We start from the raw sequence: 27706 nt of genomic DNA on the forward strand, positions 1-27706 counted from the left end.
TCTAATTAATGACTGGCTATTTGTATGTTTATTTATTTCCTGTTGCCCCTTTCTTTAAATTACTTTGCAACTCCTGCCCCCTCAGCACCAAATTCCTACTCTTGCTAAAATCCTGCCATCACTCTGCTTAGCAAGCCACTGCGTTTACCAGATTTACCCAGCGCTCACCAAGTTCTGTGCATAAAGCTCTGTATAAGGTGTGATTGCTATCACGCAACCAAGCTGCTTCAATTATTAAAAAAAACAGTTCTTAACGAAGAATGTTTGTGACCAGTAGAAGAAAGCAACAATGTAATATCAGTGCAGTTAATTCTACTTTAGTGAACAGGTAATACGGAAATGTGCCTCATTGCTGGGAAGATGTGGGTGAGTTAAATCATTGGAAATATCCATCTGCAAAACCTTACGTGAATATTCAACCCAAACATCTTAGTATTTTTAAGTAGAAAATCTTGGTGTTTTGCATTACGGTAGGATAGACATAGCTCACTAAACTACCTGCAGCTGCAGAATTTAAAACATTTTAAATATTTTTTTTCACTTTAAGATTGATTTTAAAAATGCAGTGAAGTTAATGGAGTGAGTAATGTGGAGAGGCAGGGAGACTGACCTTCAACACTAAACCGCAGCAAAATGGGAGAGTGCTAACTCACAATCATATATCATAATTATTATTAATAATAGTTATCATTATATGTTTAATTCCTATGAAAGCCAATAAACGCCTTTGAACCCTATTGTCTTGTGGAATAATTTATGAATTTATAAGTAAGAACATCCATTCCCTAACAGTCCCTGAAAAACATAGACAAGCACAATTCATGTACTGGCTACTGGAAGGTCCATCTGTCTCTCTGTGGTGTGGTACAGCCTTCCTCACAATAAATGTGACTGAAACATTTGTGGGCCATGTCCTAGTAAATGACATACATACTGTAACTAGGGAAGTGCCAGGCATTCTAGGGTTCTTCGACTTTCTTCAGATCAATGTTTTATATCTCAGATCTATGCAGAGATGACACTAGTTTCTATTTGTCTAACGGGTTTTATTTACAGTGCTTTAAAATGTCCCCTCCATGCTTCAGCTCAGGCTTCCAGCTCTTTCAACAGTTTGTTTAGTTTTTTCTGAGTCCACACTCACAACCCAGGCTTAACAATTAAGCACGGTGAGCATCAATGGGCAACAGACACACATAATCAAAGACCGAACAATTGAACACTGCACAATGATGTCTTGAAAATACAATAAAGCATTTTTTGTAGGAGCAGTTATGAAAAATGATAGTGATATCATAAATGTCCACTTGTGAACAAAGCCCTTGCCATCAATAATTTGAGAGACAGTGACACTTTGTCGCTTAATGAAACGTCCCCATATGGATATACCTTGCACCGCCTACTTCTCCCAAACCATCATAACTGGGCTGTGGAGCTTGTCACCAAATCATATGTTGGCCTGTTCCCTACTGTTCTGACACTTTCTCCTGCTTCAAGTTTATTCGGCCCCCTCATCTCTCTTTTAAAATGCTTCTCTACCATTCTATTAAGCTCCATCATGAATTTTTCTCCTTTCCTGCACTGAATAGTTCCTTATCCACATTGATTTTAATCTTAATCATAACTCACTTTGTCCTCTCTTCTGAATTTTACTGCCCCCCTATCCTCCTTTAGCCCCTCACTCCATATAAATTATCCTTACCATATTCCTGGGCAACCCCTTCACCTTGTCATCTCATGTGGCCTCTCTACTCCCACTTATTGACCACAGACATGGCCATACCGATCATTTTCTTGTAACCCTCATCACTCACAGCACCCTGATAACCCCACTTGCTTCTGCATCTCCTCCTGGATAAAACTGTTCCATCACATCACTTACAACTGAATTGCCTTTGATGTCCTTGCTGTTACTCTTTCCCCCACCCGGCATATGGCCTCCATCTTTGTCCCTTCAAATTGAATGAGCTTAGGCTAGAATGTATCACCAATTATTTAGCCACCCATTGCCAGATCTGATTGGACCACGTCAAGAGTTATCTAGTAAATGGACGGAGCAGATTCTGGAGCATAGAGGATTTTGGTTACTGTAGCTCCCATTATTGACTGATTGCCATGGAGATGGACTGGTTGGGACCAAGTGGCTTGAAGCTGGAGATGATCTGGAGGAACCTTCCAGATAAATGTCCCTTCAAATTTTGCAACCCATTTCAGCTGCTTTGGACACATCCTTCACCACCTTCTCAAGGGCAACTAGGGATGGGCAATAAATGCTGGCCTAGCAAGTGAAGCCCACATCCCATGAATGAATAAAAATAAAATCCTTCAATTTTCCTTGTCCACTAAGCCAAACCTCCCTAAGGTTGCCCCATGCCCCTCACCATGGTGCCCCTCACCCTGACCCTGAATCAGCAATTTTATTGAGCTTCTCTTCTATTTCCCCTCATGTCCTCGCTGACCTTATCTTGTCTATGAGACCCATCTCTTGCTTGCTTGATCTCACTCCAAGTAAATCTCTGAACACCAAGGCCGCATTTGACTGTGTGTGGTATCAAGGAACCCTGGGAAAACTGGAGTCAATGGGACTCAGGGGAAAACTCTCTACTGGTTGGAGTCATACCTAGCACAAAATAAGATGGTTGTGGTTGCTGGAGGATAATCATCTCAGCTCCAGACATCACTGCAGGAATTCTTCAAGGTAGTGTCCTCAGCCCAACCATCTTCAGCTGCTTCATCAATGACCATCCTTCTTTCATAAGGTCAGAAATGGGGATGTCCACTAATGATTTGCACAATATCTAGTACCTCTCATGACTCCTCAGATACTGAAACAGTCCATGCCAATATGCAGCAAGACCTGGACAACATTCAGGCTTGGGCTGATAAGTGGCAAATGACATTCATTCCAAACAAGTGCCAGACAATGAACATCTCCAACAAGAGAGAATCTAACCATCTCCTTTTGATGTTCAATGACATTACCATCGCTGAATCCCCCACTATCAACATCCTTGGGGTTACCATTGACCAGAAACTGAAATGGACTAGCCATATAAATACTGTGGCTACAAAAGCAGGTCAGAGGCTGGGAATCCTGTGACGAGTAACTCACCTCCTGACTCCCCAAAGCCTGTTCACAATCTACCAGGCACAAGTCAGGAGTGTGATGGAATACTCCTCACTTGCCTGGATGTGCGCAATTCCAACTACATTCAAAAGGCTCAACACCAGCCAGGACAAGCAGTCCACTTGATCAGCACCCCATCCACCAACATTCACTCCCTCCACCACCAACAGACAGTGTGTACCATCTACAAGATGCACTGCAGCAACTCGCCTGGTTTCTTCAACAGCACCTTCCAAACCCTTAATCTTTACCAGCCAGAAGGACAAGGGCAGCAGATGCATGGGAACACCACAGCCTGCAATTTCCCCCCCAAGCCACACACCATCCTGACTTGGAAATATATTACCTTTCCTTTTCTGTCACTGGGTCAAAATCCTAGCGCACCCTTCCTAACAGCACAGTGGGTGTACCTACACCACATGGACTGCAGATGTTCAAGCAGGCAGCTCACCACCACCTTCTCAAGAGCAATTAGGGATGGGCAAAAAATGCTGGCCCAGCCAGAGATGCCCACACCCCTTGAGAAAAAGATATATAAGGTGATTTGACTGAATCTTTTTTAGGATTTTGAAAAAAATTGATGGGGTAAATAGAGAGAAACGTTTTTCCACTGCTGGGCAAACATAGAAATATAGAAACTAGGAGCAGGAGTAGGCCATTCGGCCCTTCGAGCTTGCTCCGCCATTCATTATGATCATGGCTGATCATCCAACTCAATAGCCTGCTCCCGCTTTCTCCCCATACCCTTGGTAAGACTAGGTCAAGGGTACATAATCATAAGATCAGAGCCAGGCCAACCTGGTGGGAAGTTAGGAAACACTTCTCCACACAAATAGTGGCAGAAGTGTGGAATTCTCTCCCACAAAGGCTAGCTCAAATATTGAATTTAAAACTGAAATTGACAGGTTTTTGCTAGACCAAGGTAGAAGAGGATATGGAGGCAAGGCAGGTGGATGAAGGTAAGATACAGACCAGCCATGAACTCACCCAGTAGTAGAACAGGCTGGAGGGGCTGAATGGCCCACTCTTGTTCCATGTTCCTATAGCATCTGGGGTGAAGCAGGATTGTGAGGAGATTGGAAGTGATGACGGGAATCTTGATGCGATCACTGAGGTCTTTTAACGCGTTATCAATATTAATCATGTTTAATTTTAGAATTGTGCTGAATTGTCGTTAAATTTGTCAGAATTTGAGCCTCATAAACAGATTTAGCAACAACTTTCTGTTGATATGCGTTAAGGGGACAGTGTCAATGAGCAGCTATGAACAATCCATGGCATATCGAGTAGACATTATAATTTACACAGGGCTTAAAATCTGCCAGAGATGCCCCCCCACCCCCAGGCTTTTATGTGACACCTCTACAATTGACCCTGTGCAAGACATGCGCATAATCTGGTGCCGAAAACCCCTGGCACCACATCAGCCTGTGACAGGATAAAAAGTCGTCCCTTTAAAAGACTGAACATTTCTGGGCGGGCAGCTTGCTGCGCACGGCCCGGAGCTGGAGCTGAAGCTTTTCACTCACAAACCTGCCCCGATGTTTGGCAGCGCCGGGCGTTCAGCAGGAGCAACTTTGGGAATGGCTCTTCGAAACGAATCCCAGGCGTTCGTCTGACGAATTGGAGTTTGAAAGCGAATGGAACTCCTGCTCCGGCGCTGCCTGGGGATTGGAAATGGTGAAGTGAAGCAGCCCCAGGTTGGCCAGCTCTCTCCTCTGATCGCCCAAGCCCGGGCACCCCCAGCGCACCCCCTCCACCTGGGGCAGCGGCCAGCGTGCCAGGTGATCCTCCTCCAGCTCGTCCAGTCAAAGGTGACCTCCCCGCTGCCCAGGAACAAGGCGCTGCTCCAGCCAGCACGGGGAAGGCGAAAGGCATCTTTACTCCGGATTACAACCAACGCACCAGCAAAGCAGGTAAATCGGACTGGCTCCGGGATTTGACCTTCACACTGTCGGGACCCTGGCTTTCAGTGGGAGGGCATTAGGGGCTGGCGTTGGCATTCTCACGGGTAATAGTCCTGATAGTTACAGCAGCCCCCCCGCCCACCATCACTACTATATTTGGGGGATAGCCGCATCTTTGTGTCTCTGCTTTCAGTCCTCGGGAGATGACCAAAGGGAGCAGTTTTGCTTCTTTTCGAAAGCTGTGTATGAAGTGGGAGCACCGATTTCTTCTGACAAGTGGGAGCTGCTTCCATAATATTTCCCGAGGGAACAGGTCCTCAGCAACCCCCTCCACTGCCACCCCATGGGGTTGGTGTGGGACCTTAGAGGCGGTTCGACCATTCCCCCCCCTGCCCCATCCCGCTTGGTTTCAGATACCCTGGGTCTGCTTGAGTCACATCGAAGGGCAGCAGAATTTGGCTGCGATCTTGAGGTGAGGAGTCAACCTGGGAGCTCAGGAGGAGCGAATGGCTCACCACCCCCACCACCACCCACCCCCCCTAGTTAATGCTTGCGTATTTTTTCTCTCACACAGGGAGAAGATGCCTTTTCACCCTGTGCACACCGGGCTCCTGTACAAAGGGAATTACCTGAGCGGCTCACTGTCCGACGGCAGCGAGATTGAACAGTTGGCCAACATTTCAGAAGAGGAGCTGGAGGGTAGGGAGCGTGTCTTCGGCTGCACTGATTTTAATTGTTGCAACAAGCGTGGGCAGAACGACAAAGCGCCCATATCACAGTTAGCAGAGTCATGGTCTGGTCTGCGTCTGACATAGTGGCAATTCACACCAAAAAAAAAATGGTCAAGATCAGTAAGGATGACATGTGGGAGGAGGGTGTTGGGCAGAGCAAAGAGCGGCATTGACCAGTTGAAGCGAGCGGCCTGTTTCTGTGCTGTACATTCTCAGTAATTCCATCTAACTTGTGGGAGATGCAACAGGGAGCAGGTCGACTGTTCGATGCCAATGGCAATCAACTTTTGATGCACAGCAAAATGACCAAATGCACAAAAAGGACAGTTTGCATCCATTGCGTAGCAAAGGGTAAATTTACCAACATTCGGCTATATGTTTAGTAAAACGAGCGCAGTGTACAGGGCTCCAGAAAGATACAGGCAGTAACTGGAATGCTGCAAATACTAACATTTACTTTTTCTCCCACTGCATTTCATATCAAATACCGAATCTTTAGCTCGATAAGTATGTCTATGTTTAATTTCCCATTGAGAACCCTCATTTTCAGAAGATATCAATAAATGTTTTGTAATTTTTCATCCCACTGGGTAATTTGGGAAAAAAAAACTACTTAGAAATAGAATAAAATGTTCTGCAATTTTAAACAGAAACAATTCGCGGGAGAAACTATTGTGTAGGTCTGCCCTCACCCCCAAGTGAATTTCTTTAACAACACTAGGCATCCACGATTCCTAGGTGTTATTTAACTTGGGTGCATACTTCAATCGGAGCGACATGTATTTAAATTTTACATTGACTAAATGTGCAGTGAATTCCTAAGAGCTAACCCGATGTGCGGGTCCCAGCAGACTTTTAGCATGCGTATAGATTCAGATGTAATAAGGTCAATGTTAATTAAGATAGTGTTAGTCATTGCTCATTATTTTCAGCTTTAGGAAATCCCTCGACTGATAAAGGACAGTGTAAGAACTATTGAATAATTCATTTTTGATTTAGTCTTCAAAGTTAATTTTTCTTCCTGTGTTTTTACAAGGGAATAAACTCTTTTAAAAAGTATTTATTCCACTTGTTATAAAACTTTGAATTTATTTTAACCGAATCCTTTGAAGCACTACAGGAGGAACTTGCAGCATAAATCCAGCAAGATTAATTTTTGAGAATGCATTGTGGCAATTGCGTGTATAATTTTGATTTTTTTTTTCCATATCTGTTTCAGTCTATGAAACAAAGATGTAGACAGTAATATCAGCCCGTCAGAGCTGGGTCAAACCCTTACATGCTAGGAGTGAACGCACTGCCCATTTTACTCAACTGCTGATTCTCTCAATGTATTAAAAGATATGGGGAGCAAGCAGGAGAGTGAAAGCAAGCTAGTTGGTTCCTAGAGAAAACAGCACTGACCTAATGGACCGAATGGCCTGTTCCTGTACTGAAACATTCCTGGATTAGAGGTAGATATGGAAGCAAACATGTTAACCACCAGTTAAACCAAGCAGTGAGTGGGAGGGGAGAGCATAGATGTTGTTTTCTCTTTTCCTATGTTACAATCTCTTAGGAGTAGTTGATGCAATGGCATTTTCAGTCTAATTAATCTTTCACTGAGAGAAAAAGAATGGTGTAAAAGCTGTCAGGTATTTTATTAAGGTGGTTTGAATAATGTAGTTTGAGGTACTGTACATTTGGAAAAAAATATTACTTTACTATTTGGAATTGTATATTTATTGCAAGTCAAGGGCTTATGCTTAAATTAAAAAAAAATCAAACGCCAAGGATCTAAGAAGCTGTAAGAAAAGTAAAACCATCCAAAATTACAGAGCCAGCTAACAACACAAGATAGAGATAAAAGCATATTGCACATATTAGTGAATTTTGGCAATGTCAAACCAGCAATATCAGTGTTGATGAATGAAGGATTTTTCCTTTTCAATCTATCAACTACCTATATCAAATACTGTCAGGTCAGGTAAAGTACAGCCAAATACAGAGTAAAGCTCCTTGCATTGTACATATAAAACCATCGAGATTTGTAGTGCAGAAGGCGGCCACTTGGCCCATCTGTACCAGCTCCTTGCTTTAGCAAAGTGAATGCCACTGCCCTGCTCTCTCTCCACAGCCTTGTATCTCGCTCTACTTCAAATGATTCTCCACTTTTTTCTTGAACAGTGCAAACTACGTTCCATAGCAAAGCATTTCATCAACTTTCTGTGTAAAGGCATTTCTTTTAACCTTTCCTTATTCTTTTAATTGATGATCCTTTGCCACCAATTCTCTAACCAGAGAAGATATTCTTTCACTATTCACCCAATCCTTTTGATTTTCTTTCTTTAAAATTACATCTCCTTTAGCCTCCTCTGCTCCAATGAAAATGATCCTACTGCCTCGAAACTCTCCTCATAACTATAGTTTATTATCCCTGGTGGCTTTACTGTCCATTTTATAATGGGAACGCTTGGAACTGCAAAGCAGATAGAGCAATATTTTAGTGCCTCATCTGAAAACAGTTCCTCTGATGCATCACTCCCGAAATATTGCATTGAAATGTCAGTCTAAAGCTTCCATTCAAGTCCTGGAGTGAGATTTGAACACTCAGGAGGAGAACTTTGCTTCTAGCAGCATTGCGGTAATGCAGGTAATGAATGGCCTGCTGCGCTGCCTGCCCTCGGCGAACTAAAGTAGCAGCACTATGTGAAACAATTTCTCTCCCAACCCCAACCTTTTGACTTGGGTGAGCTTGGGTGAACTCAGACAAGCTAGCACAATATAATAAAAATTGTTATTAAAGGATTTATTTAAGTACGGGAACTTATTTGAACAAAAAGTGGATATGTTAAATCAGGTTTGCATTAATTGTCACATACACTAGAATAACCATTAGAAGAAAAAAAACACCAGGATTATGTAAATTCCATTCCCACAATCTTTGCAAGACTCTAGGTTTGAAAGATCAGCATCAACACTGTATCTCAATTTCTGCTCCCGTTGAACACGGTCCCATGGTAGGGCTACGCAATGAATCAATTTACTCTAAGTTCTTTAGGCCCTGAAATTCTTTTGTCTAGTACTTTTAATGAAAATGATATGTTCAAAGACCCTGGTTTCAAGTCAGATGTGCTGACTGGTGAGATGCCCTGTGAAGTGTAATGTGACATAAGAGTTGAGGTCAGTGATGACTTTGGTAGTTTATGGCTTATTGTTGACTGTTGCTGCAAGTCTTAGTGAGACTGATGGCAAACCTCAGTCACAACTTCCCTGACAACCTTATTCACTTCTCCTCTGCCAGATCCAAGTAGCTTTTTAAAAAATTTGTTCAAGGGGTGAGCACCTCACTGGCATTTGTTGCCCATCCCAAATTGCCCTTGAGAAAGTAATGTAATTCCAAGTCAGGATGGTGAGTGACTTGGAGGGGAACTTGCAGGTGGTAGTGTTCCCATGCATCTGCTGCCCTTGTCCTTCTAGATGGTAGAGGTCACAGGTTTAAAATGTGCTGTCAAAGGAGGCTTGGCGAGTTTTTGCATTGTAACTTGGATGGTACACACTGCTGCCACTGTGCACTGCTGATGGAGGAACTGATTGTTTAAGGTGGTACATGGGATGCTGATCAAAAGGACTGCTTTGTCCTGGATGATGTTTAACTTTTTGAGTATTGTTGGAGCTGCACTCATCCAGACATGTGGACAGTATTCCATCATATTCCTGACTTGTGCCTTGTAGATGGTGGACAGGCTTTGGGGAGTCAGGAGGTGAGTTACTCACTGCACAATTCTCAGCCTCAGTATTTGTATGGTTGGTCCAGTTAAGCTTCTGATCAATGATAATTCCCAGATGTTGATGGTCAGAGATTCAGCGATGGTAATTTCATTGAACATCACGGGGAGATGGTTAGATTCTGTCTTGTTAATGATGGCCATTGCCTGGCATTTGTGTGGCATGAATGTTATTTGCTGTCATATCATCTGGAGTAGTAGCTACTGTAAGTCTCTTGCTTCCTACACATCCTGCACTCCTTGGCCAATATCTCCTCCTCCTCATCCTGCTCTACTGAAATATACTTACCAATGGTGTTTTTGGACAGAAAGTTCCTCTGTATTATTCACTCCTCTGATTCTGTGGCGGTACACATTTATTTAGCTCAATAACTCCAGGTCTGTTCTGAAGTAAAATATTTTTTGATGTGAATCAACACCTATAGAACGCTGAATGAGCTCATCATTAATCACCTTTAACAAGGCCTTTAGCAAGTTAAGTTGTCATTTTGTTTTCTTGTTTTTTTTAATAGCCATTTTTGGAGAGGGAGGAACTCAGAGCAGTGTCAAATACCAAGCTATCATTTGTGATCCTCTCTCATGACATTTTGCCACCCTTTACTTGCATCTATGTTTTTTGCCAATAAGGAATATAAGGTCCAATATTTTGTTGTGTAATAGTTGCAGAGAGAGGCAGGAACAATGTTTAATTTGAAAGAAAAAGAACAATGTTTCAGGTATGTCCCAGTTAATCTTTCTATTTTGGATGCTGACTGACCTGCTATGCATTTCCATTTTTTCAACTTTCATCTGGATTTTCACAGGGTTTATGCAAATACATGGAATTGGAGCTCTGTTTAATCTGTAGCATTGCTGACTATTTCTCTGCTGCTCGCTCTGTCATATGGAACTTTGTGTTTTCTTGAATATCATGTAGCTGAAGGTTCAGAGGTGTGGTCTTCAAAGGGAAGTCAGCATTAGTGATTTGTTTGAAGATATCTGGGTCATTTATGTTTTAGAGTCATAGATTCATAGAGTTTTACAGCACAGAAAAAGGCCCTTCGGCCCATCGAGTCTGCGCCTGTCAAACAAGTACCTAACTATTCTAATCCCATTTTCCAGCACTAGGCCAATAGCCTTGTATGCCATGGCATTGCAAGTGCACATCCAAATACTTCTTAAATGTTATGAGGGTTTCTGCCTCTACCACCCTTTCAGGCAGTGAATTCCAGATTCCCACCACTCTCTGGGTGAAAAAATTCTTCCTCACATGCCCTCCTGCCCCTTACCTTAAACCTATGCCCCCTGGTTATTGATTCCTCCACCAAGGGGAAAAGTTCCTTCCTGTCTACCCTATCTATGCCCCTCATAATTTTATACACCTCAATCATGTCCCCCCTCAATCTCCTCTGCTCCAAGGAAAATAACCCCAGTCTATCCAATCTTTCCTCATAACTAAAACTCTCCAGCCCAGGCAATGTCCTGGTAAATCTCCTCTGCATTCTCTCTAGTGCAAACACATCCTTCCTATAATGCACGCAATACTCTAGCTGTGGCCTAACCAGCGTTTTATACAGTTCCAGCCTCCTTGCTGTTATATTCTATGCCTTGGCTAATAAAGGCAAGTATCCCATATGCCTTCTCAATCACCTGATCTACCTGTCCTGCTACCTTAAGGGACCGGTGGACATGCACACCAAGGTCCCTCTGATCCTCGGTACTTCCCAGGGTCCTACCATTCATCGTGTATTCCCATGCTTTGTTTGTCCTGCCCAAGTACATCTCACACTTATCCGGATTAAATTCCATTTGCCACTGATCAGCCCATCTGACCAGCCTGTCTATATCCTCCTGTAATCTAAGGCTGTCCTTCTTACTATTTACCACCCCACCAATTTTCATGTCACCCGCGAACTTACTGATCAACCCACCTACATTCAAATCTAAATTGTTTATATATACCACAAACAGCTAAGGGACCCAACACTGATCCCTGTGGAACCCCATTGGACACAGGCATCCAGTCACAAAAACACCCCTCGACCATCACCTTCTGCTTCCTGCCACTCAGCCAATTCTGGATCTAATTTGCCAAATTGCCTTGGATCCCATGGGCTCTTACCTTTGTAATCAGTCTCCCATACGGGACCTTATCAAAAGCCTTGCTGAAGTCCAAGTAGACTACGTCAAGTGCATTGCCCTCATCTACACAACTGGTCACCTCTTCGAAAAATTCAATCAATTAGGTCAGACATGACCTCCCCTTAACAAAACCATGCTGAATGTCCTTGATTAATCCTTGCCTCTCCAAGTGTAGATTAATTCTGTCCCTCAGAATTGCTTCCAATAGTTTCTCCACCACTGAGGTTAGACTGACTGGCCTGTTGAATAACGGTACCACATTGGCTGTCCTCCAGTCCACTGGCACCTCTCCTGTGGCCAGAGAGGTAGTGAAAATTATTGCCAGCACCCCTGCTATCTCCTCCCTTGCCTCACTCAACAGCCTGGGATACATTTCGTCCGGGCCTGGAGATTTACCTACTTTTAAGCCTGCCAGACCACTTAGAACCTCATCCCTTTCTATACTAATTTCCTTAATTATATCACAGTCCTTCTGCCTGATTTGCATACCCACGTCATCCCTCTCACTTGTGAACACTGACACAAAGTATCCAGTTAGAACCCTACCTATGTCTTCTGGCTCCACACACAAATCACCACTATGGCCCTTAGTGGGCCCTACTTTTTCCCTAGTTATCCTCTTACCCTTAATAAACTTGTAAAATAACTTTGGATTTGACTTTATTTTACCTGCCAGTATTTTTTCATGCTCCCTTTTTGGTCTCCTAGTTTCGTTTTTAAGTTCCCCCCTACACATTCTATACTCCTCTAGGGCTTCTGCTGTTTTGAGCCCTTGGTATCTGCCATAAGCCTCCCCTTTTCTCTTTATTCAATCCTGTAAATCCCTCCACATCCAATAATTAAATACATTGCATATGCTCAATAACAGGGCACAGCTTGCAGCTTTATATGAATATATTCATTTGAGAGAGTATTCCATATTTGTGCTGTTTGTGCACAAGCAGGTCAAATATTTTGATATTTTCATTATTTCTCCTCCTTTCCCTGGATTCATTGGTCCCTTTATCTTTCCTGGAATATGTTGGCCCTGTACTCTCCCTATTTCCTTTTTGCATGAGCCCCACTGCTCTGATGCAGGTTTACCTAAAAGTAGCTGCTCCCTGTCCACTCTGGCCAAATCATATCTGATCTTATTAAATTCGGCCTTCCCCCAATTTAGAACTCTGATTTCTGGCCCATCCTTGTCCCTTTCCATAACAGCCTTGAATCTAACGGAGTTATGATCACTATCTGCAAAATGCTCCCCCACTAGTACCTCTACCACTTGCCCGACTTCATTCCCTAAAATTGAGTCCAGGACCATCCCCTCTCTTGTAGGACCTTCTACATACTGGCTTAAAAAGCTCTCCTTGATGAATTTTAAGAATTCCACTCCCTCTAAACCTATCACACTATGACTAACCCAATTAATGTTGGGGAAGTTGAAATCCCCCACTATTACTATCCTATTATTTTTACTCTTCTCCGAACTTTGCCTACATATCTGCTCTTCTATTTCTCTCTGACTGTTTGGGGGCCTATGGTACACTCCCAGCAATGTGATTGCTCCTTTTTTGTTTTTCATTTCTACCCATATGGCTTCATTTGAGGAGCCTTCTAAGATTTCATCCCTCCTTACTGCTGTAATTGATTCCTTGATCAATATTGCAATACCCCCTCTTTTACCTCCTTCCTTGTCTCGCCTGAAGACCCTATATCCTGGAATATTGAGCTGCCAATCCTGCCCCTCTTTCAACCATGTCTCTGTGACAGCAATGACATCATACTTCATGTGTTAATTTGTGCCCTCAACTCATCTGCCTTATTTGTCCGACTCCTTGTATTAAAATAAATACCATCCAACCGTGCCAAACTCCCTTGTGCCTTAACTGGCCTATAATTTCTATGCCTTCCAGACTCACTTGCTCTCTCTTCTAATTTTGGCTGTGCATCTCCCCCTGCTGAAACTCCTCTCAGGATCCCATCCCTCCTGCTAAGTTAGTTTAAACCCTCCCTAACAGCATTAGCAAACTTCCCCGTAAGGATGTTGGTCCCATTCTTGTTCAGGTGCAACCCATCCGCCTTGTACAGGTCCCACTGCCCCCAGAATCGGTCCCAATGTCCCAGAACTCTAAAGCCCCCCCTCCTGCACCATCTCTCCAGTCACGCATTCATCTGGACTAACCTCCTATTTCTTCACTCACTTCGCATGTGGCACCGGAAGCAATCCAGGTCTTGTTTTTTAATCTGCTTCCTAGCTCCCTAAATTCTGCTTGCAGGATCTCATCCCTCTTTCTACCTATGTCATTGGTACCAATATGTACCACGATCCCTTTCTGTTTGCCCTCCCCCTTTAGAATGCCCTGCAGCTGTTCAGTGACATCCTTGACCCTGGCTCAAGAGTTTTCTCTCTTTTCTATTTGTAATTACTTTTAAGGGCGATGTTAAGAAAGAAGGTCCTTGTTTCCAATGCATCTCAACGTTTTACTGGAATCCCTGCTCATAACAAAAACGTTATCAATGGGGTAAATAGTGTCCTTGCACTTTTGGTTTAATTTTGATCAGGTAGTAGTGAAACTGGAAGCTGTATTAAGCTGCAGTGAAAAGTTAAAATGTACAAAAATACAATTACAACCAGAAAACACAGTAATCACAACATAAGGAACACATCAGAAACGTAAATGGTGAGCAAAGCATCAACAATAACTTGCATTTATATGGCATCTTTAATGTAGATCACAGGATGGCTATCAAACAAAATTCGGTAACGACCCACATAAAGAGACTAAAAGTTTAGGCAAAAGGGTAAGTTTTATGTAAGGTCTTAAAGGAGGAGAGGGAGGTAGAGAAACAAAGAAGGTCAGGAAGGCAATTCCTGAGTTTAAAGTCTAGGCAACTGATAGCAGAAATTTTTGCAAGGCTATAGGAATAAAATTGGCTGAATGATTCAATAGATAAATGCACTATGCAGTGAGGTACTGGGCCATGCAGACAATGAAGATGTTAGACCTGTGCTCTACACTGAATTAGCTAAACATATTGGAACAATGATGAGGAATAGGATCAGGAGTCAGCAATATGGCCCCTCCGTCCTGCTTCACCATTCAATAAGATCATGGTTGGTCTTCAAACTCAACTCCACTTTCCTGCCTGACTCCCATGACCCTTGGTTTCTCTAGATTCCAAGAAACTATTGATCTCAGCCATCAATATGTTCCGCAGTCACCCCTAATGCCCACGGCCTTTCCTACGGCACCTTTCCATGTAAGCACAGGACACCTGTCCTTTTACCCCCTCCCTTCTCACCATTCAAGGCCCCAAACACTCCTTCTAAGTGAAACAGTAATTTACTTGCACTTCTTTCAATTTAGTATACTGCATTCATTGCTCACGCTGTAGTGTCCTCTACCGTGGGGAGACCAAACGCAGGCTGGTGAACGCTTTGTGGAACACATCCATTCAGTCTGCAAGCATAATCCTGAGCTTTCTGTTGCTTGTCATTTTAATTCTCCACCTTGCTCCCATTCTGTTCTTGGTCTGCTACAGTGTTGCAATGAAGCTCAATGCAAGTTCGAGGAACAACACCTCATCTTTTGACTTGGCACTCTATAGCCTTCTGGACTCAACATTGAGTTCAACAGTTTTAGATCATAACTCCTACCTCCATCTTATTCTGTTTTATATATATGTTTATATAACACATATATGTTTTTCTTTGCCAGGTCAGTCTTGTCTCGTTTCTTTCTTTATTCCTTCAAGTTGCATTCAGATAGCTGCAGCATGCTATGTAGCCATTCACGCCTCATCCAGACACATCATTTGTCTCTTTACGATGCCCATTACCACTCTCTTTGGCTTTTGCACCATGAAATCTTTTGTAATTAAATCTGTCCTGCCCTCCACCCTATTGGAGGCATCCCCTTTTCATCTTCCTACACCCTCCCTCCTTGTGTTGGCTCTACTAACCTTTCCATCTATCTTCTGATGAAAGGTGATCTTGACCTGAAACATTAACTCAGTTCCTCTCCACAGATGCTGCCTGACATTCTGAGCATTTCCAGCATTTTTGTTTTTATTTTGTGACACTGCTGTATGGTTTTGACTTTCCTCTTTGGATTTATATGTTTCGCTCAGCAAAAACCTCACAGCTACGCCTAGTTTAAAGCCTTATCTATGGCCCTATTTATTCGATTCCCCAGTACACTACAGCCAGGTTTAATAGGAGTCAGTCCCAATGGAACAGTTCCCTCTTTCCCAAGTACTGGTGCCAGTGGCCCCATCAAAAACCCTGTCCCCCATAACACTCTCCGAGTCTCACATTCAATCCTCTTATCTGCTTGTCCCTATGTCAATTTGCATGTGGCTCCTTTAGTAGTCCAGAGACTATATACCTTTGAGATGCTGCTTTTTAATTTGTGCCTTAGCTCCTCAAATTCCTTCATTCCTATTTTTACCTTTGTCGTTGCTTCCAATGTGGATTATGACAGCTAGATCCTCCCACTTCCAGTCCAAGTTCTTCTCAAGCCATGAAGAGATATCCTTAACCCTGGCATCTGGCAGGCAACACAACCTTCAGGAGTCAAAGCTGTGGCTGTAAAGAACAGTATCTATCTGCCTGATTATAGAGATGGTGTCATCCCGTGCTCATGTGCGATTTCAGTCGGAGCTCTGCCCACTATCAATTAAGAGGCTAGTTAAGGCCATTAAAAAAGCCGATTTTTCATTGCCTGTGCGATTTCGCACTTGTCGTACGGGCAAAACGGGCAGGCAGGCAGCTGACAATTTGCAAAACCTCACACAAGGGTGGGAAAAAAGGATCAGCAGCTTTGCCAGTGTGAGTAATGAGGAGTTTGGGAGATAGTTTGCTGCTGGTTGCTTATTGACAGCTTCATCTCTGTTCTGAGCGACATTCTCAGCATTTCTAGGCTTCATTTCAGGCCTCTTTGGTGTCTCCAAAGCCCCTGGAGGATTCAGACCGTGTGGACCCTTCCAGGTATCAGACCCTTCCTTTACCCTGGTAATGGGGATTGTGGTCTCCATTGGAGGCACCTCCTCTGAAAGAGAGGAGCAGAAGGGTGGGGAGGCCAGGTGTCCCAATGCAGCTTCCAAGGGAATGACCTGTGGGAGGAGAGGCACAAAAAAAGGGGTGCAGGGACAGCAGGTAATCCAAGGTGGAGGGGGCCGCAGAAGACACCGCTACCCTGTTGTCAGGGTTTACAAGCGGTGATGCAGCTACCTCAATATGTCCGAGGTGCAATGCTGAAGGAGGCTCCGCCTCTCCAGGGAGACTGTGACCTCTATTTGTCACATGATTGGGCCTGAGATCAGCTCCGACTGTGTGGGTGGACACCCCATGCCAGTGGCTCTGAAGGCCACAGTGGCCCTCAACTTCTATGCCTCTGGCTCTTTCCAGGGCTCAGTGGGGGATCTGTGTGGAGTCTCCCAATCAGCTGTCCACAGTTGCATCAAGCTGGTGACAGACGCTCTGTTCAGGCGGGTCTGACTTTCATTCATTTCTGTACGGACGAGGCCAACCAGCTGAACGAGCCAGGGGCTTTGTGGCAATTGCTGGGTTCCCCCACATGCAGGGTGTAATCGACTGCACACATGTGGCCATCAAGGCCCCAGCGGGTCAGCCGGGTGCCTTCATCAACAGGAAGGGCTTCCACTCCATGAACGTGCAGATAGTGTGTGATCACAGGATGCAGATTCTGCAAGTCTGTGCTAAGTACCCAGGCAGCTCCCATGATGCTTATATCCTGAGACACTCCCAGGTGTCAAGGCTGTTCAGCGCTCCAGCTCGACTGGATGGATGGCTGCTGGGCGACAAGGACTATCTGTTGAAAAGTTAGCTCATGACGCCTCTCCACCACCCAAGAACAGAGGCAGAGCAGCGTTATAGTGGGATTCATGCCTCCACAAGGGCGGTGATAGAGAGGACCATAGGTCTTCTGAAGACTTGCTTCCGATGCTTGAACCGTTCAAGGGGAGCACTACAATGCCCCACAGAGTGGGTGTCACTGATCATGGTGGCATGCTGCACTCTCCACAATCTGGCACTGGCAAGGGGGGCACCAACTGGAGGAAGAGGCTTTTCATGCAGCTCCACAGGCCACAGAAGATGAATCCAGTAGAGTCAGAAGATGAGCATGGTGAGGAGAACACTGAGGGTGTGGAGGCAGACCTCGATAACCTCCAGGGAGGAAGGGACACCAGGGACGCCTTGATCCAATGCTCCTTATGCTAGGCTGCCAAAGAACCTCTCCCACCTCATGCCAGGGCTGCCACCTTCATCCCGGATGTCTGAAATGACCCTTTCATTTGAACCCAAATTCCACTCAGTGCCTGTGCAATAAAGTTTAGAGCCACCCAGGTCCAGAGTTACATACTGGCGTACCCTACACCAAAGAAAAATGTGAAGCATAATCAGGCTATTACAACAAAATAAAATGATCTCATTTTGATAGTCCAAGCAAATTAACAGGACCTTCTCTGGTCTTCAACCCCAGATCAGTACACATAAATAAAACATTGCACAACAGAAGATCACCCATGACCTGTCCCTCTTGTGCTCATGGTGCCTTGAACTTATGTTTATGAGTGATCTGTCTTGGTGCTCCCCCCTCGCTGGCAGCGGCATTGGAGACAGCCTGCTGACTCTGCTGTCCTGTTGGCCTTGATGACCTTGGCAGTCGTCCTCTGGCCCGTGGAGCCTGTGCTGGCCCCACCTGGGAGGGAGTGGCTAGTGCCATGGCTGGCATCTCCCCAGTCCTCGCAACCTCATCAGATGCCACGGTCACTGGCAGAGGGGTGGAGGAGCTGCTGCTGTCATCCAGAGCGCCCTGCGAGGAGCCCACAGAAATGAAAAGCAGCTCGTGCACCAACATGAGGTCGCTCTGGATGTCCCTGGTCACCATTGATGGACGGGCACCTAGCTGGGATATTGGGTGCCTCATCCATCTACAACACTGACGCTGACCATCTGAGGTCAATGCCTGTGTGAGGTTTGCAGGTCTGAGCGCAACCCCAGGAACCCCTGATTCTGTCCCTGGAGCTGCCACACTCTCAATGGAGGAGGCAGTGCGCTCGGCCACGAGGGTTAACGGAGACCATGGCACCCTTGTGGATCTCCACCAGATTGTCCTGCACATCTCGCTGGACATCCAGCTTCTGCCACCTAATGGACCTGACTCCAGAGTCTCATCATCTGCCTTCAACCCAGCATCATCCTGGTCTTCAGCAGCCCTCCAACTGCCGGTGCCCTGGGCATCCTCTGCCTCTGCCTGCACCTCAAGTGAGTGTAAAGTGCCCTCACCAATGTACACTGACATTCTGGCTGCCGATCTAACGCCCATCGAGGTGCAGGTATCTGCGCTGGTGCCTGGTTCAGAGAACAGGTGTGATGCACATGCATGTGGAGCCTGGTGGTCCTCTGGCATCAGGGGTAGTGCATTAGGGTCTTGTGATCGGTGTGTGGTGGTAAATCTAAGGGAAAACAACGACATGTCATTAGTTAAGTCATCACACTGTCACTGTGCATGCCAGGCACCCTGGTGAGACAATGGAGATCTGCATCATGGTGCTATTGCCTTTCAATGATCAATGAGGAATCCAGTTTTGAGGCTCCCATCAATGAAGAGACTACACAAGAATGTTTGCACCACCTGAAACTCTCGCCTTTGCACACTGCACTCTTATCTTCATCTGACACCATAATCTCTCCGTGACTGGTTGACCAAGGTGTGTGGCGCCTCTCCAGCTCCAAGGCAACCTGCTCATATCTGGTTAGGATTAGGCAGTTTGGGGACCTCCGCCAGTCTGTGACCTTTCAATGTTGTTATGGGTCCTCTTCCCCTGAAAGGACAGAGAAGCATTGATTAGTCCACTCTCTACCTGCAGCGCCATTGCAGCCTGGCCAACCCCACCTGAGGAACACCTTGCAGGGCACATCCGAGTCACGGCTCTCAAGCTGCAAGGCACTCAGTTCAAGCAGCCAGGGCTCACCCCCTTGGCCAGCTCCGGCGATATTGACGGTTGGCACTCAGACTCCAACACCCCTGAGCTCCACGGGGGGGACAGCCAGCTCTTAACACTTAACACACTGATCCATGTCAACATGGTACTCACCCTTCCTGAGTGCAGCAGGTCATAAACCTCTTGCGGCACTGGACCCAGGTGCACCTCAGATCATGGTTGCTGACCAGCACTGCTGCCTCCTCCCAAGCTCTTTTGGTAAGGTGTGGTGGCCTCCTCCTTCCATTCCTGGGGACAAGGGTGTCCCTCCCGGCAGCCACCTCCTCCAGGAGGATCGCGAGGCACTCGTCCAAAAACCGGGGGGCCGAGTGCCCACCTGACCTGCTCTCCCGCCTGGTGCCTGCATTCGTACTTGATGCCATAGCTTTGTGGTCACAACGCTGAAGATGTGTTTGTCACTGGCAGCCTTCCAGGTGGCTGCCTTTGCAGCTTCAAACCCGGTGGCTGATAGGCCCCCGCCCCTGCCTCTGCCTCTGCCCCTGCCCAGCCCATCCCGACCATTGGGGAGCCGCGTTTCACGCTGGGTGGGCCTTAATTGGCCTGTCAGTGTGAAATGGCGTTTAGGGACCAATCGTGGCTGGCGGTCTTTTTCCAGGCCGCTCCTGGGCCCGCTGATCGCGCCCGCACGCTGACCTAAACACTCAGGCCCAGCTGCTACTCACGACTGTCCTTTCACCCATGCTGGGAAATACATGGGTGGCAGGTGAGGACAAGTTGGGCTTGGGGATGGTGCTTATCTGATCAAATAGTTTGGTGATATTTATTGTCTAGTTCTAAATTACCACTTGGGCAAAGTACTATAAGGGGTGTAGATGTCCGTGGAAATGTATTCTCACATGAGTCACTGTCTTTAGGAATGAAACAGTAAGTGAAAAGAGATGGAAATTGAGAAAAGAACAAAACAGCTTTTTGTCTTTCCCACTGGCACAATCCACTTTGTCTCCAATGCTCATTCTCTAAACAAAGACAGCTTCAGATCTGTGGCTAATTTCTATGCTATCCTAGTACTCTGAAATACTTCTCAGGGAAAAAAAAATACGTGAAGAATCTCAGTTTAAATTGTGAGCCCTGAGATAACATGGAAGCAACTTCCTGTATTGATTCAAATTTATTTGACAGACTCGGTCAACATCCAGTGCTAAAATCTGATAGACATAAACACAGACTAATTATATATCTACATAGATGTGAAATGAATGGGCCTTTGATCACACACTGCTTCTCGAAATGGTTAAAATAACTTCAGGTGGCTTTTTGCTTCACTATAAGTGCAGCACTGGACATAACTGCATGGATCACAAAATTGGCTGCATTGTCCCTGAAAACGTTTGATTATCACACTTAACATTGAATATTCCATTTTGATATTGAGAGAAAGCTTGTAATGCTTCCTTGAACTGCATTGATATGCATGTTATCATTGGTGGCCCCATGTCGGGATTTGTTATTTTAATTTTCACGTTAATATTTGAATTTAGGAAGAGGTATGGAAATTGTTGCACTATCAGTATTTTTTATACCTGAACTTTGGGAAGCCATCTGTGAATTATTGTCAAAATAACAGTGACCCAACCTGACTTCCAGTCAAAGCTAAACATTTACCGTAAGCCCGTGTGTTGGGAGGGTAGCTGATTATTTAAGCTAAAAATTTGCATATATTCAATGAACCCTAATGCAAGTAATCAGCTTGTTAAATAGTTATTTTAATCAATTAAATCACTAGCTGATTAAATTACTATTTTATAAATCAATTATGAAAACATATATTTGGAACATTTCAATATACAGTAGATGCTCATTGATACTGGTGCAAACTTAAACAGGCTTAGAGACACAAATGGAGTAGAGTAGGATCTGGTTTAAAATTCTGATAAAGGCAGTTATGTATAAAAGCAAAGTACTGCGGATGCTGGAAATATGAAATAAAAAAGAAAATGCTGGAAATGCTCAGAAGACAGGGCAGCATCTGTGGAGAGAGAAACAGAGATTTCAGGTTGATGACCTTTCAATAGAACTGGAAATAGTTGGTAATGTAAAAGGCTTTAAACAAGTACAGAGGAAGGGAAGGAAAGAACAAAAGGGAAGATCTGTGATCAGGAAGAGGGCAGGAGTAACTAAATGACAAAAGATTTAAGAACATAAGAAATAGGAAGAGGAGTAGACCATTCGGCCCCTCGAGCCTGCTCTGCCATTCAATAAGATCGTAGCTGATTTTCTTGTGTTTCGATTTCCACATTCCCATCTACCCCTGATAACCTCTGATTCCCATGTCTAACAAGAATCTATCTACCTCTGCCTTAAAAATATTCAATGACCCCACCCCCACCGCCTTCTGATGCAGAGAGTTCCAAAGTCGCACAACCCTCTGAGAGAAAAAAATTCTCCTTATGTCTGTCCTAAAAGGGTGACCCCTAATTTTTAAACAGTGCCCCCTAGTTCTGGATTCACCCATAAGAGGAAACATGCTTTCGACATCTAGCTTGTCAAGGCCATTCAGGATCTTGTATATTTCAAATCACCCCTCACTCTTCTAAACTCCAGTGGAAACAAGCCCAGCCTGTCCAGCCTTTCCTCATAAGACAACACACTCATTCCTGATATCAATCTAGCAAACCTCCTCTGAACCGCCTGCAATTCATTTACATCCTTCCTTAAATAAGGAGACCAAAACTACACACAGTACTCGAGGTGCCGTCTTACCAATGTCCTGTATAACTTTTATGTTCAATCCCTCTTGTAATAAAGGATAGCATCCCATTAGCCTTCTTAATTACTTGCTGTACCTGCAACTTATGTGACTCATGTACTAGAACACCTAGATCCCTGTGCACCTCAGAATTATGCAGTTGTTCTCCATTTAAGTAATACTCTGCTTTTTTGTTCTTCCTGCCAAAGTGAACAACTTCACATTTTCCAATATTAAACTCCATTTGCCAGATCTTTCCCACTCACTCAACCTATCTATATTCATCTGCAACTTCCTCATGTCCTCTTCACAACATACTTTCCTACCTATCTTTGTGTCATCTGCAAATTCAGCTACCATGTCTTCGCTCCCTGGTTGATATAAATCGTAATAAGTTGAGGCCCCAGCACAGACTCCTGTGGGACTCCACTCGTCACATCCTTCCAATCTGAAAAGGACCCATTTATGCATACTCCCTACTTTCTGCCAGCCAGCCAATCTTCTATCCATGCTAATATGTTACCCCCTACACCATGCACTTTTATTTTCCATAATAACCTTTGATGTGGCATCTTATCAAATGCCTTCTGGAAATCCAAGTACAGTTCGTCTACAGGCTCCCCTTTATCCACTGCACTTGTTACTCCTTCAAAAAACTCCAATAAATTGGTTAGCCATGATTTTCCTTTCACAAAACCATGCTGAATCTTCCTGATTGCCCTGAGCTCTTCTAAGTGCCCAACTATAACCTCCTTAATGTTCGATTCTAACAACTTCCCCATGACAGACGTCAAGCTAACTGGTCTATAGTTTCATGTTTTTGCCTCACTCCCTTCTTGAGTAGAGGGGTTATATTTGCTGCTTTCCAGTCTGATGGAGCCTTTCTAGAATCTAGCGAATTTGATGGTGCAAGGCAAAATGTAATGAGACAGGTAAAGAAACAAAAGATGGGTCTAAAGAAGTGGCAATAGCAGAACCATTACCAATACCAACAGTCTGAAAAAAATGGGAGCAATGACTTGGGAGAATTAAATACATAAGTTTAATGAATTTCTTGTATATCTTATCTTTACATTAAAGCTTTACCGTTATTTTCAACTCAAAAGCACTTCAAGCTCAAGTGAAAGAAACTCAAGAACTTTTGTGTGCTCTACATTAAATACCTCAATACCTCATCTGGCTCAGTCTTGGCCTGGAGTGAAGTTGAGAAAAATCATTGCCTTCTCTGATCCTGACACTTCCCAATATTTATATTCTTTCTCTATTTCTACCTCAGCTCTCATCCCCACTCCTGGCCATCCAACTTCACCTCCTCTCCCAATGTTTGCCAACACCGTCAATCTCTCTCTCATGCAGCACTGCCAGCACCTGTTTCAAAACTTTCACTATCATGTCGCTGCTGAAGAGCTATATTCTACACCTGCCTCCATACTCTGCTCTATCTCAAACCTTTGCTTCCTTGTCGCAGCCTTGACACTTATTTTTACCTCAGAATTATGCTGTCACATTTCTCGTCATGCTTCATTAAAGTCTCTCCTCCAGTTTGTCTTCAAGTAATCTCAAATAGGACCCTGTTTGTACTGACAGGGATAGTGGTCTTCAACTACTGCCCTACTCCCATAACTAAACATGCAACACAATGTGCCAGAGTACTTTGGGAAACTTAATATACTTAGCACCAACGATGGGTTCAAAATCAGCCTTGGGTGAAACATAAATGTCAGCATGCATTTGTTGGGCTGAATGGCCTATTTCTGTATGATATATTCCACCCAAGCACTCAAGGGCCTACCCCGCTGAAAGCCAAGCATGGAGAGGAGCTCATCAAGGATGAGGAGGTAATCAGTGCTTGCTGGAGAAAACACATTTTGAAGAACTCCTCAACCAAAACTTTGCCTTAGCTTTGAAAGTCCTCAACTCCATTCCTCAATACCTCATCTGGCTCAGTCTTGGCCTGGAGTGAAGTTGAGAAAAATCATTCAAGAGCTGAAAAACAAAAAAACCTCTGGAGCAGATGGAATTCCTGCCGAAATTTTGAAACATGTCGTAGATGCATTTCACGGCTGCACAGCCTCATATCCCTCAATTGGGAAGGAGAGTGCATGCTGGGGGGATCTCGGGGATGCTGACCTCGTAACTATATTCAAGAAGGGATACAAGTCTGATTGCGGTAACTTCTGAGGAGTCTCTCTGCTGTCTGCCACAGGGAAGATCATTGTAAGAATCCTCCTCAATTGCCTCCTCCCAGTGAGCAAACAGCTCCTAGAGTTATAGTGGTTTTCGCCCATTGAGAAGCACCACAGACATGTTCATCACTGTGCAGTAATTCCAAGAAAAGTGCAATGAACAGCACCAAACAATGTACATGGCCTTTCTCGACCTCACAAAACCTTTGATTCAAAACACTGGTGAAGTACCACCAGCAGTGCCTTTGCAAGATCCTCCAAATCCAGTGGCCAGAAAGGTGGTCCAACAGCAGTGTCCTATCCCAAGCCAAAATGCCCAGCATCGAGGTGCTAATCACTAAAACTAGTTCTGCTGAGCGGGACATGTCGCTCAGATGCATGACACCAGACGCCCCAAGCAACTGCTGTACTTGGAACTCAGTGGAAGCAGGAGACTCTCAGGGGAACAATAGATGTCTTCAAAGCATTTCTGAATAGGCTAAACATCCCTGCTGACTCATGGGGATCCCTGGCTTGTGACCGACCAAAACGGAGAGGGTACAATCAGGGAGGCACCAAACACATCAATTTTGTCAAGAGCTTACAGAGGCAAAGTCGAGGTGTAAGAGAGAGTGTACAAACCACCAAACAACTCATTTACCTGACCATCCAAGCACCACCTGCCCCACATGTGGTAGAGTCTGTAGATCGCAATTCAGAACATATTTGTTGGGCTGAATGGCCTTTTTCTGTATGAAACGGAAGGAGAAGGAGTTGACAATGACCTGAAGCTCAGTTTCTGTGCGAGTGCACACACACAAGTCGCATATCCATACTGGAGCTCAATGACTGAATTTGGAGTGACTTTCGTTTCAGAACACATGGAACCAGAGTGGAAGCAGTCATCCTTGATCCCAAGGGACAGCCTAAGAAGAAGATTCTATGCAATTCCAAGTATGTCAATGTTCATTGTTTAGTTCCCTCTGCAATAATCTCCCAAGTCACAAATCACAGAACAATAGACTATGGTCTGGTATATTTCATGCCATGCAAATATCATGTTAATCTTGATTTAAAATACAGTTGGGAAATCTTCTGCCAATGTCTTAAGTGCTTGTTCCAAGAAAAAAAAATCTTCTGAGCTCCTCAAACATCAACTCTTTTAAGGTGAGTGGTATAGTAGAACCAATAATAAATGCCACCATCATGAATAATTCTCTTGATTTCATTAACGTGAATCTTGTACTTCTGTAGCTTGTGTGGAATGTCAGGGCAGATTTTCAAGTGATTACTTCCTCCCTTTGGGTCACCCTTCTACATTGCTGCCTCAGGGATTTGCACTTTTTCTTGAAACTTGAGCACTCTGAAGATGATCGCTTGATTAATTTCCATCCTTGGTGATTCTGGTAATCACAGTGTTCTGTATTCTGGAGGTAGACTATTGTACTATCTTCCTCTACTCACTCTAGTAGATCTATTAGAGATTGTTCATCTTGGAGCAATTTTCCAAATCATCCAGTTCATTGTTATCTGTTGCCATTTTCCTTTTCCGCATATCTGTGTTCTTCAAGGCAGATAGTAATCAGTATTCTGACCCAGACAGCCTCTCCTCTATAAGCACTTGTGGGTCCATTTTCAGTTGATTGTTGTTGAAATCAGGCCATGTTTCACTTTGCCTCATTTGTAATTTGATTTATGCACTGCAAGGCAGTTTGCCAGTTATCTGAGAATCACCACCAAGCCTAAAGTTTTATGTTGAGTCTTTACTGTCAGTAGGTTTTTTTTAATTAATTGACTGGATGTGGGTGTTGCCAGCAAGCCCAACATTTGTTGCCCATCCTTACCAACCCTTAAGAAGGTGGCAGTGAGCTGCCATCCTAAATCGCTGCAGTCGGTGTGGTGAAGGTGGTCCCACAGTGTTGTTAGATAGGGAGTTCCAGAACTTTGACCCAGCAACAATGGGCCATGGTTTAGGTTGGTAGAGGTCATGGTTTAGGAGTGCTGCTGAAGAAATCTTGGTGAGTTGCTACATTGCATTTGTAGATAGCAATCAGCCGACATTTCCTTTCCTGTGTTTGACCTGATGCTATGAGACTTCATGAGGTCTGGAGTCAATGTTGAAGACTCTCAGGGCCACTCCTTCCTGACTGTATACCACTGTGCTGCCACTGTGGCTCTTTTCCACCGGTGGGACAGGATAAAACCAGGGACAATGATGGAGGAGCCTTTGATGTTGGCTGAAAGGTATGATTGTGTGAGAACGTTGCTTGATTAGTTTGTACCACTGTCTCCAGATGTTAGTGGTGAGGACTTTGCCAGGTGGGTTGGGCTTGGGTCTGCCTTTGTTATGCCCGAATTTGGTGCATGGGCAGATACCAGGTGGTTTGTTCAATCTTATTTATATCATAATTTATTCTTGTTAATTTTTATTCTTATCCTCCTTATCCCCAAGTTGCCACACTGCTTGTCAGACATCCAATATTCGATGGGCAGAAATTGCCTTCGACTAAATATTGGCAAGACTGAAGCTATTGTCTTTTATCTCATTACACATTGTGTTCCCTGTTCACTGTTTCTACCACTGATAACTGTCTTAAATTGACCAAAATCATTCACAACCTTGGTAGTGTTTAACCCAAGTTGAGCTCCTGACCGCATATCCAAACCATCACCAAGGCTGCCTACTTCCACCTCCATAAAATAGTTTGACTCTGACCTTCCCTCAGCTTATCTGCTGCTGAAACCCTCATCCTTGCCTTTTTTACCTCCGGTTCTGGGGACCAGGTTCGAATCCCGCCATGGCAGATGGTGAAATTTGAATTCAATAAAAAATCTGGAATTAAAAGTTTGATGGTGACCATGAAACCATTCCTGATTGTTGGAAAAACCCATCTGGTTCACTAACATCCTTTAGGGAAGGAAATCTGCTGTCCTTACCTGGTCTGGCCTACATGTGACTCCTGACCCACAGCAATATGGTTGACTCTTAAATGCCCTCTGAACAAGAGCAATTAGGGATGGGCAGTAAATGCTGGCCTAGCCAGCGACACCCACATCCTATGAATGATTAAAATAAAGACTTGACTGTACTGATGTTCTCCTCATCATCCTCCCATCTTGCACCTTACATAAACATTTGCTCATCCAAAACTCTGCAGCCCATCTTAACCCTGCTCCAAATCTCACTCACCC

General features: G+C 44.5%; 1 protein-coding gene across 1 annotated transcript in view; it reads left to right on the top strand.

Moving 5' to 3' along the window:
- The first annotated feature begins 4670 nt into the window (after positions 1 to 4670).
- LOC144684599 (calcium-binding protein 8) overlaps positions 4671 to 27706 on the top strand; it is a 387172-nt gene continuing 364136 nt past the window's right edge. Inside the window, exons 1-2 of the mRNA XM_078548593.1 lie at positions 4671 to 5040; positions 5606 to 5730. Of these exons, the coding sequence (XP_078404719.1) occupies positions 5613 to 5730 (118 nt within the window). The 5' untranslated portion in view covers positions 4671 to 5040; positions 5606 to 5612. The remainder of the gene's footprint in view (positions 5041 to 5605; positions 5731 to 27706) is intronic.

Source organism: Cetorhinus maximus, chromosome 9, assembly GCF_964194155.1.
Source record: "Cetorhinus maximus chromosome 9, sCetMax3.hap1.1, whole genome shotgun sequence".
Taxonomy (NCBI): Eukaryota; Metazoa; Chordata; class Chondrichthyes; order Lamniformes; family Cetorhinidae; genus Cetorhinus; species Cetorhinus maximus.